At 31.1% G+C, this 21,503-nt stretch overlaps 1 protein-coding gene across 1 annotated transcript in view; it reads left to right on the top strand.

Moving 5' to 3' along the window:
- Nucleotides 1-18,273, top strand: part of LOC129226000 (SH3 domain-binding protein 5 homolog) — a 32,180-nt gene extending 13,907 nt beyond the window's left edge. Inside the window, exons 4-10 of the mRNA XM_054860574.1 lie at nucleotides 4,930-5,058; nucleotides 5,965-6,132; nucleotides 9,246-9,376; nucleotides 9,457-9,499; nucleotides 12,452-12,635; nucleotides 15,472-15,606; nucleotides 17,208-18,273. Of these exons, the coding sequence (XP_054716549.1) occupies nucleotides 4,930-5,058; nucleotides 5,965-6,132; nucleotides 9,246-9,376; nucleotides 9,457-9,499; nucleotides 12,452-12,635; nucleotides 15,472-15,606; nucleotides 17,208-17,404 (987 nt within the window). The 3' untranslated portion in view covers nucleotides 17,405-18,273. The remainder of the gene's footprint in view (nucleotides 1-4,929; nucleotides 5,059-5,964; nucleotides 6,133-9,245; nucleotides 9,377-9,456; nucleotides 9,500-12,451; nucleotides 12,636-15,471; nucleotides 15,607-17,207) is intronic.
- The last annotated feature ends 3,230 nt before the right edge of the window (nucleotides 18,274-21,503 follow it).

Below are 21,503 nucleotides of genomic sequence, written 5' to 3' on the forward strand. Positions count from 1 at the left end.
AATTAGTAAATAGGCTTTTTAGAACACCCGATCGAAAACAAATCGGGAAGTGCACAACTGGAACTTACGCACACCCCCCACATGCGAAATTTTAACCTTCTACCGCTTACCATTTTTGAGTTGACTTATGAGATACATACGTACATCCAGCCGCAAAAAACAACGCAATAATTAACTTGTTTGGTACCTCAATGCAGTATTAAAAACTCTTTCAGGTGTGATTAAAGAAGAAATTCATACTGAAATTTAAGTAAACAATTTTATATGAAAACAATAACTCTTTTTATTTTGTATTAAAAAGTAAAACAGCAAAGTTCATTTTTTTCGAAAACATCGGCCAATCCATCGGCTTTTCGATGTTTTTAAGGCCGATGGGCCGATGTTTCCTGCAAGTTAGCATCGGCGGCCGATGCCGATGCCGATGGCTAAATTGTTAAACCATCGGCGCCGATGCATCGGTCGAGTCCTAAATTATTTATAGGGGAAATTGGGGTAGTTTTTAGCATAATAGCATAAAGGAACAAAATTTGCAAAAGTATGCACTAGTTATCTATTAATGCAACCACAGTTTCAGAACCATAATTGTTTTCTTTTTAAAATTTTTATAAAGCTTTTTGTAAAAAAAAAAGTTATTTTACCCGGTTTTGCCCCACTAGTGGGCTACATACCTTTACTGTTGCAGAAACAGGAACATAGTATAATCGGTCTAGTTTTGTTCAAACATTTTAAGCAAAAACTACTCAAACTGAATTTTCTTCACAATAACAAAAGAAGTGAGTCTATTGCTTTCTAATTTAATGGCCACTGCTTTTTTTTTTATCAAGGTGGAAGGTAGTTCTTCCTTTGTCCATGTGATTGCAGCGCTTACAGGGGATGGAAGAGGGTACACGGTTTGCTCCTGACTTTCCGGTTTTACCCCACTCTCCCCTACTGTCGAACCTCATTTACGAAGAATTACCGTGAAGACGAATGCGTTTGCGATCCCCGCACTATTGTATTCCCACATAATGCTATTTGCAGGCCCAACGAGAGACCATGGTCAGTCTAGTTGGGAACTAGGGGAGGACCCGGCTCGGAATTGGAGTAGTACCTATAAATTTTATAAGTTTTATATCGGAAGGGCCCAGTCGTTTGACACGGTGAACAAGGGGCCCCCTTTGGCTCTGCAGTCCTGGCTATTTATTGTTTTTTGATTTAGATGAATTAGTTTTAAAGGTTCCTTTGAGTTCCTATTAACGAGGCTGCACTGTATATTAAAGAAAGTTTAAATGTTTTGCTCATTTTCATGCTAATATCTCTTACATTATGAAATAATGTCATAATTTTACTAGGATTGATCCCTTTTAATTACTTTTTATTAATAAATAGCCTAAATAAACATAATTCTTAAGCTGAGTCACTAGCTAATACAGTCAAACTCACTTATGACGAATGTAAAGGGACCACAATATTTGCTTATTATATTCGAGTGCTTGTAAAAAGCAAGTTCTTGAAAAAAACTTTAAAATTCTTCATAGTTGCTTTTTTTTCTTCTTTGCAATCACTGTACAGCTCCAAATAAGTTGGTTGCTTTACTTTGAACTGTATGAATGTCTCTTAATTATGTCATTAATTTTGAGAAATATGCATGTATACAGATATATAATTTTTAAATGTTTCTTCACTTCACAAATTAAAAAAAGTGATGTCATTGTTTGTTCTCGGGATTTACGATGCATCAATAACTTTGGTTGACTTTGGAATATTTAAGAAAATTTACCAAAAAAGGATAAACTGAGCTAGAGGTCAATGGAAATTTTACGAATCACAAAAATATTGCTCGCTGTTAGCGGGGTTTGCTTGTTAGCGAGCTTTGCTCCCTTAGATTTAACATTGTACCAACCAAGTACTTGTGATTTCCTCCCTAAATCCGAGTTCTGGTTAAAATCAAGGCTCGTTACAAGCGAGTTCGACTGTATTCTAATGAGAAAGACTTTTTTTTTAAAATATTTGTAATGTATAGCAAATTATTCGTTGCTTATTAGGGAAGCAGCCAGGGTTCGCCGATATATATCAATCGATATATATCCGATGTTTATTTTGAAAATATCATGATATTTTGATATTTTCAATATTTATTTTTTCAATTATGGTATTTTCAATGTAAAAATGAAATTAATCATGGTATCATTAAAGTATGAAAAACAACGTTAAAAAAAGCACAAATTTGCCAATTATAGCATACACATGTTTCGGCGTTATTTCATCCATAAGCTCATTACTTTTTGCATTGAAAAAGGCGTTCCCTGTAACGCCGAAACACGTGTCTGCTGTAACTGGCAAATTTGTGCTTTTTCAACGTTGTTTTTCTTACTTGACTGTTCAGCACAAAGGTATTAATTTATCTCATGGTAGCATTGTTCATTTATTATTAAAAAATAACCAAAAAGTTATGTACTATATTTTTTATGATGTATTAATACATCATCAATGTAACAAAGTAATATAATATTCCTTTTTTATTTTATATTCACAAAATTATTAGTAATGTAACAGTTTTAATTTATATTAAAAGTGCCTATTTAAATATTAAACATTGGTTGGAAAAGAAGAAAATGTCTTATAACTCTGCACCAACTAATGCATATTTTTTATTTCCGAACCATATAACTCTGTAAAAGTATGAGTAAATGAAATATTATATTTAAATAATAAAATAAACCTTAATTTTAAGTCTTCATATTGTAATAATAACATAAGAAAATAAAAAGTGATTTGAGGATGACAGGACTTACTACTATTTTGAAGACTTTAGTTTGTGTTGGTTGAAAATATCGAATATATATAAAAATATCTGATATACAGTGAAACCTCCGAATAGCGGACAGTCAAGGGACTAGAAAATTTGTCCGTTATTGGGAAGTGTCCGCTATTAGGAGGAACTACTTAATCTACCTTTTTCAAAATGGGCTGTTTTTCCCTTTGTAGAACACAATCGAAACAATTGCGAAAAGTTTACTACATTTTTTGTCAAGTGTAATTAATCTGTTTTTTTTAAATAAATGTATACTGACTGCACACACTTGTCTTAAAAAGCATTTAATCAATTAAAGTAATCAGTTAAAACAGTTTGACATCTCTTTTTTGCATTACAAGCCTGTTTCTCAATATATTTATATCATTTACCATAGCAAGTCCTTCAGTGTCCCCTTTACTCAGGAAAAAGTTTTTCAATTCTTCACTGTATTTCAGTGCTTCCGAAAAGTCTCTAATTGTGCACAATTTTCTAATTTTGTCTTTATCTTTTAAAATTTCGCTGATTTGAGTTTTCCCAACTTGAAAACGATCGGCAAAACAACGCACACTTATTTTTTCTTTTTCGGCAACATCCAAAACATTAATTTTTTCTTTCAATGTCAGTCTCTTTCTTTTAGTTGCCATTTTAAAACTCAAATAATACTGTCACACAAAAAAATCAACTAAATCAACACACCTTTATTAAAGTTTGCAACTGCAAAGCTACGATTGCTGCATGAAAATTAGGTTCGCTTGCCTCTCACTTCATCTCAGAGTATGAAGATCCCATCACCAACGGCGGCGGCGGTGATTCGGCGGAGCAACCCCCCCCCCCCCACATTTTTTATGGTTAATTTATTTATTTTATCTCGAGTATCACTATTGCATGATTGACAGTTGGCAATATGACCTTGAATATGGACAAATCTTTTTCATATCTAAAAATTAAACAACCCAACGAAACTACGGCGCCATAAAGCCGACTACTACCGGCGCCGGTCTGCTCAATTGCATCTCCCGAGAGCCCCAGTTAGAAAAAGCGCCCAGTTTCCTCTTTTTTATCTTTTATTGTGTACAAAATTCATTAAAATCTTAAGAAAAACGTACATTAATTGTTAGACTGACATCTGTTTTCACTTATCTGCCTCAATACTCTCAAAACTAGCCGTAACAAAATTATGTCCTTTTTTTTCTTTTTCATTTTTTGCTGCCCGCAAAAAGTACCATGTCTTTTAGTTCTTTTTTTTTTCTGCCCCCCAACTTTTTTAAGCCCCAATCGCTGCCTCTGCCCATTACCACCCTTTTAATTCCAAGAAACAGTGATAAGGAAATGACGGGGGGGGGGGATATCAGTTGTGGAGGATGAAAAGCTTTGTAAGGCAATCAATTAATAAGATATTCTGTGAAAAGAAAAAAAACCGGAAGTGCTACGATCGCAAGGGAACTTTTTTGTGAAATAACTGTCCGTTATTCGGAGTGTCCGTTATTCAGAGTGAATTACATGGGATGGCCTATATTGAGGGACTGGGACTTGCAAAAATGTCCATTAATTAGAGGTGTCCATTATTCGGGAGTGTCCGTTAAGGGAGGTTTCACTGTATATCAAAATATCGGATATTTTCAAAAATGTTATATTTTTGAACCCTGGATGCAGCAGATACTGATTTTACTGGAATTTAGATTTTTGGTGTCTTTTTGTCCACCAGATTTTGATATCAGGCTCACCAGTTGCTTTCAGTTACCTTACATGTTCAGTTTTTTATGTGATGCTGCTTCAAAACAATAAATGAAGTTTGTTTCATGCATCATTTTTTAAAAAACATATCTAATTCATTTAACGATAATTTTTAAACCACTTTATTTTGATGCAATGTGTACTGAAATTATGCTGCGATAAAAAATATTAAAATACTGTTTTATTTGTACAGTTATTTATTTATTATTATTATTTTTTTTACAAAGGAAACAAACTTAAAGCAAAAAATATTTCTGTATATGCACATAGTTTAAACTTATAAATTATAGTAAGCTTAAATTTTATTATTTTTCTGTTTCAAGGATCATTCAAATAAGTTTTTGTTTAAGCAATACTTGCATTAAATATTTTATTTGCATACCACTTTCTACAATTAAATGTAAGTGTTATCATTTCAGGATGCAAATGCAACTTTTCGGAATACTTTGAGTGAATACAGTCAAAGATTGAAGCTGATTGCTAAAAAATTAGGCAAATGTGTTCAGATTGCAAGGCCTTATTATGAAGCAGAAGAAGCAAGCCAAGCTGTAATTAGCATTTCATTTTGCTCATGAAAATAATCTTTGCATAATTATTAAATCTCGGTATATTTTTTTTATGAATAACTTCTCATGTGACTGTAATTTTGTTAATAATTTAATTTATTAAGTCTTAACAGTGTTTTATGTTAATCCAATAGTCTAATTGTCTGTGGTGCACCTTATGTTTGTTGTAATAATGAACCACACAAATAATGTAATAATGGAAAAAGTTTAAGTAGATGGCAATAAAAAGAGAGAGCATATTAAAACATTTTTTGTTGCAAAAATTATTTGCCTCTGAGCCTCTGTACCCCATTTTCAGGTATAAGGTTATAAAGTTTTCCAAAATTTTTTAAGAAAAGCGCTAAATTTTGAGACTTAGTAAGAAGTTGATGATATCACATGATTCACCTTCTTCATGTGACATGACATCCATCTGCAAAGCGTGTGAAAAATGTCTTCCATGACTCACCAAAAGTTACTAAATTTGGCGACTATTCTTAAAATTAGGCAGACTTTAATGCTTTATATTTCGATAACAGGGACGCAAGAGCAAAAGCATTCTACTTTGAACATGCACAATGCTTCAATAACTTTGCAAAATTTATATTTATAGTGAAAGATTAAATATTCGCAGGTTCAGTCATGGTTCAATTTTCAGTTATCAATCTAGTATTGTTAGTTGTCTAGGCACAGATAGTTCAAGGAGATATTTAACTAGAGTCAAGGTGATTTTAGTCATTTGTATTTTCTATGTGATTGTTATTAAGGAAAAAAATGGATTTGATGTATTATCTTATTAAATACTTTTTCTGAATGTGTTAGATGCCTGCTAATTTTTATTTTTTGAAAAACAATTTAGTTTGTTACCCCTTAAATTATTTAAACTGTAAAAATTCCGTTTTATTTTAGGCGAAAGTTGAGTGTGAAGAGGCTGCTATTCGATTCCATAGAGCTTGTGGTGTACACAAAGAAACCAGGGAGACCATTGCTATGGCCGAAAAGAAATTTAACTCAAATAAAGAAGACTATGAATTTGATGCTGCTTGGCAAGAGATGTTAAATAGGGAAACTATAAAAGTAATTTGATTTTCTATTGTGTGAAATGTAGCAAGTTGTCTGACTCATACTATAAGGTTAGGGGTTGATTGCAAAAATCAGAACGAGAATGGATTTATTGCAAATATGAAGGTTTATTTATTAATTTGACAATTGGTTTTTGGGTAAGTAAAGGAACCACTGCCCTGTCTAGTGGTCAGAGGAGTCTAACTGCGATGGGGAGGTCCCAGGTTCGAATCCTGGCTCTGGCACGGAGCACTTTCTCTCTCCTACCCTTGTTGTTTCTTTGTGTGCTGTGAATGGTTGCCTGCCCTATGAACGGATTCTTATGGCATGTGTGTACTGTGGAAGTCTGACTTCACACCGAATTGCGTTGCTGTTGGAAAGTGAAGCTGCATGCCTCAAATTGTTAGTCTAGCTTGCACAAGACAACAACAATAGCAACAAAGGAACTTTTACTTCAATAGGTATGTTTTACAAAGAAGTTGAACTAGAAAGGTAACAGAAAAGCAATAATTTTATGAAAAGTGGGATTTAAAATATTTATTTGCGCATAAGCTAGTGATTTTCAATGTAATGAAACATTCTGAAAGTTTATAGTAAAAACATTGTTGTGTGTGTATATATATATATGTAAGAAAAAGTTACTTGCATGTATGTTTTTTAATTATAGGCTCTCTGTTATTTATTTGCAATGAGCAGTTGCGTATGCTCTAAAATGTTAATTAAAAAACAAAAAGTATTAACTCTGAAAATATGAAACTCCATTCTTTTATTTTAACTTTTTGTTATGATTTTATGCACTTCTCTATTTTTCTTGGATTGACAAACAAAAAGTGTTTAACTTTGTTCTGGTATGCCTTCGACTGAATGTGAAAATTTCTTTATTATATGATAATATATTTATACCATTGTTATGTAAATTCATTTTTGTGTTAATATATATAACTTTTATATAAAATTTTATTAATTTTATTTTAATTAGATGCATAAAAATTAGGTTGTAATGTAGTATATTTCTTCTGAGAGCATAACTTAAAAGCTTTAGTTTTGCTTTCAGGACCTGAGAAAAGGAATACTTTAGTCTAAATTTTCCTTAAGAGGCTACATTGATCTGAACTGAACTTTTCATGCTCTATTTTAATTTTTCTATCCCTGTATGATTGAATTCATCTTCATCTTTTGTAGATTAACAGTCTATTTCAAATTAGTTACTTTATTTTGTGCTTCTGTAATTTTTAGATGCGTTTTCATATGCACAGAAATTAATTTTTATACATACAATTAACATATTCAGAAACAATCATATTTTTATCTTTATACTTTTTTATTTTGGTTAAAGTTTTATGGACTTAACCATCACAGAAAGATAATCTTAATATGGCAAATTGCTCTTTGCCAGGGTTTTGTGACTTAAAATATCCCATAAGTGAAACTTTTCCGAGGGAAGACCCTTAACCTCCTAGTTTTACCTAAAGGTTCCAAAACTATCCTACCATTGCATTTTTTAACCTCAATTTTGAAACATTTTGAATCCATTTACCAAGGTTTTGGCAAATGCAACCTTTGCAGATAGTGTGGACTTAATATGAATACTAGTGTTCTTTTTTGTAATTATTTATGTTTTTTACAACAGGGAAATTGTTAAATCTGTAAGTTGATTGCACCAAATTAGATTATGTAGACTAATAAGGCCAACCCTCAATTTTTCTGTGCAGGATAGAAAAAATTTGCTAAATTGGGATTTTATTGTGTCCAGAAAGCCTAACTGATAAAAAACTATGAACAAGCAGTTTTTATCAACTGACAAAAGTGTAGCAACTTTTGTTACAAAAGTGTCTTAGCAAAATTGCGTGATCTTATTTTACAGTAAATTTTGCTTCATAGTCCACTGTAGTTTACTATTTTTTGAAAAAGCTGTTAGTTGTTCTAGAAAGCCTTACTTATGTAGTTGACGAATTCAAAATGAAAAATGTTGTTGTGTCTTGCCATTTTGTCCTGTGATCCTTAAAAGGTATGTTGTGTAAGACTCCAGTGTCTTTGATAAAACACTATGATGGATTGGGTGGAGGGATATGGTCCTGTACTGCTTAGTGCCTATGCTGCACTTCATGTGCATGAACTGTGCAGAAAAACGAGCCCTGAATGGGACGATTATTCTTTCTCCTTTCCATTGAATTCAGTAAATAGAAATTTTTTTTTATAATGCTTTTGAATTTATCAAATGTAATTTAATATGTTTTAATATTGACACTAAAAAAATTTCAATTTGTTAAAGTTTGATAGTAAAGGGTGTTTTTTTTAGAGGTAGAGAACTTAAGGTTCAAATAAAACACAGTTAAATGTCGTTAATTGCCATGAATGTTGCTTTATTCGAAAAGTGATTCTTTGCCATTTTTATTTAAATATGATTTCTGGCAAATGGCCGCCTCGGCTGGCTTGGAGAATTAGTACATTGAAAAGTCCAATTTTCTCACTTTTTACAGCAATAGAGACTGTCAGTAATAAGGTGGCAAATGTTCCCTTCCAAGGCGTCAATCATCTGTGGCTAATCGATGCAGACCAGACTCCACATAGCCCCACTAAAAGTAGTCAAGCGGTGTTAAATTGCATGATCTTGCAGGCCAATTCACGGTTCCATTGCGCAAAGTTATTCATTCACCGAACGTTTCTTTCAATAAATCAATTGTGACATGTGCTGTGTGGCATGTTGCACTGCCTTGTTGTCTATTCATAATGAAATGGCAAACCAAACTGAACATAAAACAAGTGACAACTATCAAAATGGCACACATATCAAGCAGTGTTGCCAACTTAAAAGTTCTATACTTCTTAAAGAACACCCTTTAATTATGTTGATATTATAGACACAGTTGATCTTATTGGGTACTCCTGTCCATAAATAATGCCAATTCGCTATTTTTTGTTAAACTGTTGTCAAACATGATTTAAACTGTTATGTGGAAGGATTTTTATTTATTTTATTTTTTATGAGTCATTTGATGAATATCCAAAAATTGGAGGCAATTGAATGATAAATGAGTGAGATTTTAGTTGACCTTATTTGGCACACTTGCTTTATAAATTATTTCCTGTAAAAATTGATGATATTAAGAAATTTTTAACTTCCACAGTTAATGAATGCAGAAGCCTTGAAAAAGGAAAGTGAACAAGAGCATAAAAGAACCACCCAAACCTTTGCTGCTGCTGTTCAGAAAGTTAAAGTGTTGGAACAAAAGCTTAAAAAAGACATTGTGAAATCAAGGTTTTTATTTTATACATTTCTGAAATTTGTTTCAAATTCATTTTGGCATATTTTTAAAAGTAGGTTTCATTTTATTTTAGGTCGTATTTTGAGCAAAAGAAAGTGTTTCTCAAAGTATTACAAGTAAGTCTTTTGAACTGAAATCCTCTTTTGGCTGGTATGCAAGGACGGGTACAAAGGAGGGGCAATGAAGGTGGCCGCCCCCTCCTTGAGCCGAGATTTAGGAACATTTTTTTGGCACATGAAGTTCGAAAAATGTAATTTTACCTACAATCTTCAATATTGTTACGCAAGTAAAGGATCTCTCTTGGGATTTTTTCAGAATTGTAGTCTTGAAAACGTAATTGTGGCACATCTCTTAGCATTCTAGTAACAAGATCGGAACTTTCCACAGGAAGTTTTTGTATTCCCAATAACTTAGTTTTTGACTATCTTAGATGAGATGCAATGGGTTTCGGGGTCTCTCCCCTAGAAAGTTTTTTAAACTGAAGTCCAAAAACAGAAATTATAGGACACCTTTGATGACTTTTTTCAGAAATGGAAGTTCCAAGCTAGAAAAACAAAAAGCTTAATTGGAGACGATCTTTCATGATGTTAGGGAGGCAGAGGTTTTGAAATTTATAAAAGGGTGAGTATCTGAAATGAATTGCCCCCTCCTTGAATATTTTCTGGATATGTCCTTGTTGATATGGGTTAAGTGTTGTATTCTAGGGAACAAATGCATGCAAATATAAACTCAACATTTCATTTTTGTACATTTTAAACATACAAGTATTATCAGCTTTTAAAATAGTCTGGGTAACACATCCAAGCAAAATATTGAGAAAATATAACTTCAATATTATGTGGTCTTTATGATAAAATCAGTGGAAACTTGTGTTGGTTGACAATTTTGGACAATCATCCATGACAAAACATCATTGTTCAAAATTAAAACATAGCTAGTTGTGATACATCGATGAAAAACGTCTATGTTTTGGAACAGTGATGTCTTGAAATAGCAAATTGTTTGGTATATACTCCTACATAGTATACTCTTAAAAATGCTTACATGGGAAAAGTGAGTTCATAGCTTATATATACATAATTTATAATTAGGTTTTAAATGTCAAAACTAAATCAGTTATAGTATTATTTGGTGATATTAATCAATTATTCAAAGTACCCCACTTTCAAATTAAGTAATCCAAATGAAATCATACTTCAAGGAGATATTTAAAGTATAAAACTGTGAAACAGTAGTATAAATTTCCGTTAAGAGGGATAATTTTGTTACGTATTTTCATAAACATAATCATCCCAGCTTTTTACTCGTATAATGCTTTTTGGTGAAATTATAAAATATCCGAAAAGTATCAGATGCAAAACATGGTGTTAGGTTAGAAACAACATCAATCCTAATACATCAGTGGGAGAAGTATCAATGCTTTAACAAAAGCAACGATGTCACACCCCAAATAAATTTAAGTTATAAGTTAGCTGTTAACATTTATTCCTAACAGAGATAGAGAGGAAATCTTTCATGTTTTGCCAAATTTTGAAATTTTCATTGAAATTGAAATTCAGACGTTTTCTAACTTTTTAAGCCTTAGAAGTTTTTTCTTCCATAAATATAAAAGCACACAAAGCAAGATACAATATTACACAATAAAGTTATCCATCTTAGTTTTTCCAATAATGATTTTTGTATTTAAAGTTTTCAAAAGATAAAGAATTTTTAACTTTTTAGTTTATTTTGCATTTTTCCCCCTTTGATTTCCATACCATGCTACTCATTTTTGTTGATTTATTTGTTAATATACCTCAGTTTTTGTTCCATTTCTTTTTTTTTTCGATCAAAATAACTCACACTTTCTCTCTTAGTCATTGAAAGATATTCTAATCCTGAAGTTCTGCTAAAACAGTTCAAATTTTGTAAACAGTAAAATCTACCCAGGAAGTGAATGATTCTGGCTATTGTTTCACCTCACATGCCTCTTCTTCAGAGGGCAAACAAATTCATAAAAGAGGTCTATTCACTAACTTGAATCTTGATCTAAGTCCTCATTGGCTTAGGCTAGGCTTGCCAGACGTCCCGTATTTCAGACAAAATCCCGTTGGCCCGGCCGGTTTCCTTGGCGTCCCAGGAAAAAATTTATTTGGAAAAAGACGAAAAAAAATATGTTTTGAAATAATAACTAAGAAGGATTATGAAAAATATTTACTTTCTCTTCTTTTTACTGCACTGTATGAAAAAAGGAAAACTACAGAAGAGCAATATTCTGCTAGTAAATTGTAATACTGTTATCGTATTGTTTTGTCTCACCAATTGTTTCTCCTCGGTTGAGTCCAGTATTCGGCACTGAAAGGGTGCAGCTTTAGCACTAGAAGAAATTTATTTTGCTGCACGTATGAGGAAGGAATCTACGGTTAAAGGCTTAATGATATGTCAATCGAATTGTATTTGTACCAATTTTTACAATAAGAGTAAATCTGGGAAAGACTTTCTGAAAAAAGTTCTATCCAATGAAAAATATTGTTAATTTTTATTAATTCCTCATTTTAACTGCTCCTTATTTAAGTAATTTGTAAATATTGTCTTTAAAAAAACTAATATTTAAATTTATATGCTTGTGTGTGTCATTTATGATTACCCATAATTTAAGTTTATTATTAGAACAATTTTCTTTTTATGGCATTGAGAAAAAACTACACTCTAAAAACCAGCCATCAATGCGTACTGTGACGGGGAGGGGGGTGGGGGTGCATGGTATTCTAGTGTCCCGGTTTAGCATTTCAGAAATTCTGGCAAGTCTAGCTTAGGCACTAATCTCAATCTTTGATAGTACTGGCTTGGTCTCTAAGCTGTCGAGCGTTGGTGCTTTGTGAAGCACTAGAACCAATAATTTATAAACTTTTGAAATCTTACCTCTTTTTTTAAGCCTTAGCCAGAACATCCAGAATTGATCACAGGCTATGGAAAAGAATTATATTATTGACACTGTAAGGCAATAAAAAGCCTCTAATATATGATGGATATTTAACCCTATTTTTAATCATTGTAAGCTTTGTTGAGATGTGATTTTTCTTAAATAGGATCTGAAAAACAGGGTTGAGTCTTTGCAGAAAGCTGTAATGGATTCTAAAGCATCTTATGCTACATGTCTTCATAATTTAGAGATGATTTCGAGTGAAATTCATGAGAGGAGAAAAATGAATTTACCTCCGAGGGAGCCTGGTGTTGGTGCAGAGTGGGATGCTAAACTCAATTCTGAAATTTGTAAGTTTTCTAAATAAGGAAATTTGTATATACTGTTCGCCCCGCTTTATCGAATATCCTCTGTTGTTAGAAATTTTATTCAATTAGTGGGAAAATTTTCTTTACCTTTCTAAATTAACATTTGTCTTAAAACGTAATAATAATAAACCAATAGCTATATAAAGGAAATAATATTTTGTTATTCGCAATTGGTTTTTGAAATAAATTTAAAAAACAACAAGTAGTTATTATGTATATTCTAAGTACGTATGATGATTATAAGAAGTAACTTACAACCAGGCCTGACGAGAGACCATGTCAGCCTAGTCGAAAACTAGGGGTCCGGTGACACTGTCGCAAAAAAAAAAGAAAGAAAGAAAGAAAGAAAAGAGGGGAAGAAAGAAAAGGGGGGGGAGGGACTCTGAATAAGAGAAAACATAAAGAATAAGTAAAATTTACTATTTTGGTTTTTACTACTGTAACACTTAAAATAGAGTTGATTGTTTTCTAGTAAGCAGTTTTGATTTTTTTTTCTTTCCCCCTTTTTTTTCTTTTTTTCCCACTTTTTCTTTTCTTTTATCTTCTTCCTGTCTTTTTTTCTTATCTCCTTTTCTATTCTTTTTTTTTGGGGGGGGGGTGGCAGAGGGGCCCTGGCAACATAACTAACAAGGAGCCCATTGGCTCTCTGCGGCACTGCTTCGAACTTAGTTCTGAAATAAGTTTTAGTACCTTTTTCCAGAACATTCTTTTTTGAAAAAATCCATAATTGTGGATTGCTTGCTGAAGCTCTTTTGGGAACACTTTTCTGACTCCCTTTTTCCCTTCCTCATCAACCGTTTTTTGCATTTAATATTTATCAATTTATTATGGTCTAAAATGTGTATATTTCTTTGTGTTATTTAATTTAATTATCGACTGTTTTTTTTTTGTAATGGCAGACAAAAGAAATTTGGTAGAACGTGGGAAATATTTTGATGGAATATAAATGTTGTTTTTCTTGCCCCTTGTCAGCGAAACATTTTAATCAATTTTTTTACATCAATAAATGTTTGAACTTTATTTGTTTCTAATTTATTCCAGATTTTTCCGGGAAAAATATTTGCAAAAGCTGATCAATATTATTCAATTATCCAGGGAAATTATTCGATTAAGCGAGGATCTTTAGCATTAAGTCTACTGGGAAATATTCGGTTCCAAGTGGTTTTATTTGTATAAATGAGGTATTTGTTTATCTGTTACCCGATTAAGCGGGGCTGACAGTGTATATATACATGATAGTGTTCCCCAAAAGTTTTCCCCAGGCTGTGCCCTGCCCCTTTTATAATTTAGATGCACCCTGCCCCTTTTTCCATTCCTCAATTGCCCTCCTTGCTCCTTCAAAGTTTTGTCAAAACAAAATCTTTTTTGAGGTGAAGGCTCACACAAACCTAACCATGAAATATAAATCTGAAATTTCTCAGTTGTTAGCATAATGTTTCAAATTAAACATCAAAAGGATCTTTATTATTCAAAAAACAATTACTATCAAAAAATACTTGGAGGGTGAATACTGTGCAAAAAATTAAAAAAAAAAAAAAAAAAAAAAAACCTTTTTTCTATTACAAATTTTTATTAAAAAGTGCCTTTTTACCTGATTGCCTCTTTTATGATCAGGGGAGGAGAAGGGGGGGGGGGGTTAATGACTCAATAAAGGAATTTGAAAACTGCTGATTTTTTTTTAAAGTAAAATTTTCTTCTTATCTTCTTAACCACAATTAACTATGGAATATAAAACATAAACAAGCTATGAAAATTACATTTGAATTATCCAAATGTAAATACAGTCATAAACAAACTTGATGGATATGTCAAATTTTATCCGTTTGCGGATTTCCACTTTTACCGGATGTTAAGTTAAGAGAAGAAATTTTATGACACAAAAAATAAAGGAACCAAAGTACATTTATATAGGAAAGCACACAAGCATTTATGTTTATATTTTATGTACAAAGCTTATGTTTAGTCTTATAAACTAGCATTAAATGAAATTTGTCTGAATCCATTTTGGGTCATTCCACAGAAAACAATCATTTTGTTCCGCTTTTAACGCCTCATATGTGTCATTAAAAATAATATTTTAAAATATTAATGAACAAATGTTTTTCTGCTTAACAAATTAAAAATTTGTGTGATATTTTAAGCAAAAAATTTCGTCATTATCCTTTAAAATAATTACTTTTTAATGAAATATTTGAACTGTCACGTGTGGACAAGCAGTTGACTTTTTTGTGGCATGGCCCTTTTATGTTATTTCATTCTTTTGTTTCAATAAAATTTCTAATTATTTAAACGTTTTGTTTTCTCTTTGGCTTACTTTTACAAATTATAACAAACATTGTATACCTCAAAATTCATGTTCAGGATCACTTGATTTATTTAGCAAATCACTTTTACTCAACAGTTTAGCTACTTTTTTGTCACCTTCTTTTTAAAAATTGTCACTTTTCTCAGCACTCCTCAGCCTGAAAAAATGATTTACTCTTTTCTGTAAACTCAGTTTTCATAAATCATAAAGTTTTTAATGGTATGTTTTTTTTTATATATATACCCTCATACTTACTGTTATTGCTTCAAAAACTGATCAGTTAATAAAATCTTTAAAACAAATTTTCTCTGTTAAACTATTTCAAAGGACAATGCAAATTTCATTTGTCCCACTGCAAAAATGCTATAGCTCGTACAAAAACATTTCTCGTTAAAAATAACATGCACAAAACATTTGGGTGGTTTTTGCTGCTATAAAACCACCCAAAAGTAGAGTGGATTTTCCACAACTGCAATGAAGACTTATGTTTTTTCCCCCTTTTTTCCTTTTTAGCAATCCATCCTCCTTTGCCATTACTTCAACAATGGGAAACTGATAGTCAGAAAACTGATACTCTATCCTCTACTACTGAAGCAGATATTGCTTCTGATTTGGAACATTTGTGTCAGGATATATCATTGGAACCAAGTATGTGTGTGTTTTGACAGCTTAAATTATATCTTACATGCTAAAAGATCAAAGTTTTATGTAAATTTCATTTAATGTGGTTCAGACAGGTGCTTGCACAAAAATTTTGGGGCATTCACAAATGACTTTTATGCCCCCCTCCAAATTGTTTACCCCTACATCTCTACATATATTTCACCCCTTATTTTAAAAACCTTGGGCCTCCATCAGGTTCGATCCCGGGCCAACAGGTGTCCATTCTCCTCGCCTGTGCAAGCCTCTGGTTTCAGAATGTCATGTCAACCTTTCAACATTAGAAATAGAGCCCTAACTTTGTGAGCTTTGTCAAAGTTGATCTCCATTGCTTATCATAAGAGTATTGGCAATACAAATTATCCAGCACTTTTATTCATGCTTCTAGAGTTATATTATCTAACTTTTCTCTTTTGCTTTTCACTGTATTGTGCAAATCATGTTACATTAACCTAGCTATTATATCTTTTTTTCCTTATTAATTCTTTTTCAATTTCTCTCAGATGATGTAACAGCTGGTCATTTGCAAACAAGACAAAAGCACCAACTCCACAGTTTAACATTTTTTAAATGTGTTCGAATGGCTAGCTGTTAGAGACAAATAATACCCTAGAATTTAAATTGCTTCATGTTATGTATTATCACATAACATGTCAAATATAAATTTATTAGGGCAAAGGGGGGGGGGGGGGACTAAAATTTAGGATGTCATAACTGGGTTCTTGCACAAATCTCTAAAACACCTCCTTACAAATTGTTTGGTCCTGCTGAAGATTCAAAACATTTCTCAACGATGTTTTGAAAAACTGTTTTTTCTCAATTTTGCAGAAAATTTGTGAATCTGCTGTTAGGGATACTATTTTTTAAGAAAGTCTCTGAGGTGATATGTCTCTCTATGAATGATTGATTTTATACGACATAGCAATATAGAAAATTTTCGGGAACATTATAACTTGTTTAGAAACAAATGGCTAAAAATGTTACAAAATGCCATTCTTAAATTAAGAAAAAAAAATTAGGTAAGTTTTTATTTAAAATACTTTTTCAATTTTGGAACATATGCAAATTTGGGGAAATAGAAATAGCAATACTTGAGAATTTTGAAAATTAAGTAATGGAAAAAAAGTAACATTGAATACAAGTTTTTTTTCTTTTTATGATTGTATGCAAAAGTTTAAAATAGTCAAATTGCATTGTTGCTTTCAAATTTGATCACCTTCAGACATAAATTTTCGACAGAGTCTCCTTCACCCCAAAAAAGCTGAATTCCAGTCAAGATGGACTTACTGCATGGATTAAGGTTTTAAATATATTTGATGGAGATTGTGATTACACTAACTTTACAAAAGAGCTGTTACAATTTATAGAACATCACCTCTTATTTGAATAAAATTTGTATAGAATCAAACACATCTTTTTTTAAAGCAAATAAATGTTCTTGATAAGTTGATGAATCAAATATTGGCTGTTAAAATTTCTTCAAAACAATTATTGATAATAGCTCATTGATTTGTTTTTGTGTTTTGAAATGGATTTTTATAATTGATTGATATAGATTTTCAATTACATTAAAAATTATTTTGTTTCAGACTTCAGGCTTCCAATTCAGCACAGTCTCAAAAATCTTATGCCAGAATTACACACTGAAATATGTGATGATTCATGTGCCAATACCAGCGGGTCTGGTGATTTACCTCTGCCATCCAATGCCATGCCGTCCTCCACACCTTCTACTTCTGGAGATTTTTGTGAAGATACTTTTCAAGAAGTGGATTTAAGTTCATAATCCATATGATTGCCTTAGAATGTATGAAAGTTTTAGTTTAATAATGATTCAGGTACACTGCCTTAGGAAAATGGTTTTTCACTTTGTGAGTTTAAATCTTGTACACGTGAAAATTATTCTGTGTATTTTAATTGTCAATTTATTTAAAATGTATAAGGGTGAAATCTTTTACTCAATTACTTTTCATTTAAATTTTTATTCTTGATATCAGGGTGCCAGTAAAGGAAAACATGTGTGAGAGACAATCTCACCCTCTGTTGAAAATAAAGTGAGATTTTTAAAAATTGAGAGATTTTTTTTTTAAATCTTATTCAATTTAACAGATGTGAGACCAAGAAAGTCCACATCAAAATAATTTTCGAATGAGATTTCTTTTAAAACGACGTGATAATCACAGTCTCACACTCTATCGGGAACCTTACTTGATATAATGTTCCTGGGTTGAACTAAATTCATTATTAACCTTGATGTATATGTAAAAGGTTCATAAACCCATGCTTTTAGTTTTCTTTAATTTTGCTATACTTTATCTGAGGAAATTATTTTCTTTTCTTTTCTTTTTTCCCTTCTTTTCTCTTCCTTCAATTCTCTCTCTCTCTTTGTGTTTGTGCATTTAGTTTGATTTAGATCTGACATTTTGAAATAGGGGCAAAAATGAATGAAAATCTTTCCTGCATTTCAGCAGATGCTTTTTTTTTCTGTAAATTTGCTAATTGTGATACATTTACTGATCTGCTTCAAACTATCAAATATATGTTTTCCTGATAACTTTTTGAGAGCTGAGTACTACCACTAGGAAACTACAAATTTGTCAAAACAGAATGGTTTATTTCTGTTGAAAAGAAGACATAAATGCTTCTAATTCAATAAAATTGAGAAATGGTGGTGTAATAGCATTTGAATCCAGTCTTTATACTTTCAAAATCCAGCAAAAAACATTAATTCTTTGAAGCAGTATGAAAAAAGAATTGAGTTGTAGTATTCACTCCACAGTTTGTATTTAAATTTAAAGAGAATATTTAAATGTTGAAAACTCAACGAGTGGTCACTTTTTATGTGATATCTTTTACTTTTTATGAAATGTAAACTTTCTGTGTCAACTCTATATTAAATTTGTCTCTTTCAAGTTCTTTGATAGAAAGAGAAGAGTGTACATGTTCTGTTAGTGATTGCATTTAAAAAGCATAAGCATATTTTTTCATTTATGGATGTGATCTTGAAAATCTGAGCTTGAATTGTTCACCAAATCTTAGAGATTTATTCATTTAAATTTTAAATATTAATTTATGAAACTGAATTCCCTTCTTATTATCAAGGATCTGTTTGTTATTTATGAAAAAAAATCATTCTTAATTTTTGAGAAGTTGAATTTATAGGAAGTATAATATAATGAATCTCTTATTCAACACTATGTGCTCTAAAATTTTGTTACTGTTAAAATTATATTAAACTTATTTAGTAGCCAAAATTATAGTAGCCACCACTTAATGTGATCATTACAGATTTTAAGCTTTGTTAATATTTATTGATAGTAGTAAAAAAGTTGTTCAAATAAACAAAAAATGGATGCTGCATATGTATGAAACTATTTTTCTTAAAAAGAAAAAATGAAAGCTAGATTATAATTTCATCATTTTTTTTAGTCTGAAAACAATTTTCAGAAATATTTAATTTTTTTAAAAACTCTTTGCATTGTTTTTATCAGTTCATTTGAAAATTAATTATGTTTGTAAATGAAAGCATTTCATTCAATTCTTCTTTTATGTTGTGATTTATATATATATATATTTATATTTTTTTCATTTTAGAGGTTGTAATATTTTTTAAAGTCTCATTGGAGTATTTAGTTCAGCTGGTGAACAATATTAAACAATGCATATTAATTTTTTTTCTGATAATGTGAGTTTATTTATTTTCTATTTGTTTATGTTTTGTTCCTTGCTGGTTTAGTTTCATGAAAAGCATTGTTGGTTAAAAAAAACCCTCTTGCTATGTAAACTTCACGTTCTTGTTTCAGGGTTTTTTTTTTAAATTCCCCAAGTGCAAATAAGTGGAATTATTGTTGATTTAATAAAAGAGCAAATAAGTGTAAAATTGCACTCTGCATTAGAAACAAATGTAGTGTGCATTGAAGCTTTTAAAAAGCAATGACTAAAGATAAGTGTTTTATGTTATTCATTGCACTTAAAACTAAATGAAAAATAATGATTGAAATTAGTTTAGGTTGAATAATAGTGGAGACTTGATTAAATCTTTAAAGTCACACTTTTGCTCTGCATTTTATAATACAGATGCTGAATATCACTACATTATAATGTAATTAAACAATTTAAATGTTCTCTTTTTGGTAATGTTCGAATTTTGCAATAACAAAATGATACTTTGCTATAAAAACTGAAAGCTGCTTTCAGTTTTTAACCGGGATGTGATGATTTTAGAAATGTATTTAGGTTTGAAATTATTTGAAATACATAATAGTGGGGATATTTTTGATCCAGCTTTCAAATCTATTGGCTTGATTTAGTTAAGGTTTCTTATGTATAAGTAAATCGAATACTAGTTTAATTTGTTTATATATTTTAGGTATTTAATTCTATTAACTAATACTACTGCCAAAGTCTATGTCAAAGTGCTTTCAAAGTACACATTTCAAAACCTTTGTGATTTTATAATGCAACTAGAAAAAAGAAAGAAGTAAGATTTTTGAGAAGATTTTGGAAACTGAGACTCTTGGTAGTTGTTGCAACTGTAGCTACAGATTAGGTGTTAATGTGTTAGTCTTGCCAGTGAGACCTATATGAAAGAATTTTTGTCCAAAAATTAGTAACCATGCCGAAATTTCAATCACAAAATAAATCCCACAGTTTTCTTTATTACTTTTACGGTATTATGCTATTCTGAAAAAGAAAATAATGCATTGAATGTCCGGTAGTTACTCTTACCAGACATCTAGTGTACTATGTTAAAGGTTTAACATAACTAGAAACAAATCTAGAGCTTGATATTCTTAGGCAGTTGACAAAGGAGACCAGATGGCAGCAAAATCCGCCAAAATCAATATCTAATGCCTACCTATTTTGAAATGAAATTTTTAAATATACTTTTTTTTCATATCATTAGTACTTGAACTTGCTTTTAGTAATGAAAGTAATTTTGAAAAATTTGAAATTGGTTATTTTTACCAAGAATATTTCCTGAATTATTATTTTGTAGAAGAATCTTATTTTTAAATGTTAATGTAATTTTGTTTCTGATAATGATGAAAATTATTTTTTATTTAAACACTGTAGCTGCCACTTTCTAAAAGAGAAAGTTTGAAAGTTGACATTTTTGTAGATTTTTTTTCCACTTTGTTGTTTTGAAGTTTGGTTTAAATATAAATTTTCTGTATCAAAACGACAACAGTATTCTTGTACTGTTATGCTTGATAACTTGACGCTTCAAGAGGAAACTAAAAGATGTGTAAGTGTCAACTGTGATTCCATTACTTCAGTTCTTAAAGCTTTTTGCACTCTTTTTTACTTGTACTTTTTATTCAAGTTGTAAAAACCTATGTAACAAGATAAACAAATGTTTTTTCTCTTTTGAAAAGTTACACAATAGTATCGAATTGGAATACTTCATGAGAAATAAATCTATATTTTTGAGAAAAGATAAATGTTCCTGATCAGAACTGAGAGAAAAGCTCTGCTTAAACTGTTTGAATACATGTGTCATGGTGCCTTTTTCCCCAGGATATAAGGGAAAATCTTCTACAAGAACTTTTTCCAAAAAAGGACTGATTGACCGAGAAACTTCAAATTCAAATAATGAAATTTTCAGAGGTGGTCAATGCAAAAAAATATCAGAGGAAAAAAGTTGGCTGGAACAGTAAGCTGAGGTTGACTCACGGAAGTTTTTGTAAACATGTTTTGGCCATTGAAATTAGCACTGGACCAACCATTGGAAAAAGTATGTCAACTTTCTGGGAAGTAAAGTTATTTGAGTGTCAAGTTACCATGGTTTCAGTGTATTTTATTTTGAACTTTCTTGAAGTGCTTTTTTTATTTTCATTTCAGTGAGCAATTCTTTCTTTCTTTTTTCTTAAAAATATTTGAGT

The sequence above is a fragment of the Uloborus diversus genome, chromosome 7 (genome assembly GCF_026930045.1).
Source record: "Uloborus diversus isolate 005 chromosome 7, Udiv.v.3.1, whole genome shotgun sequence".
Classification (NCBI taxonomy): domain Eukaryota; kingdom Metazoa; phylum Arthropoda; class Arachnida; order Araneae; family Uloboridae; genus Uloborus; species Uloborus diversus.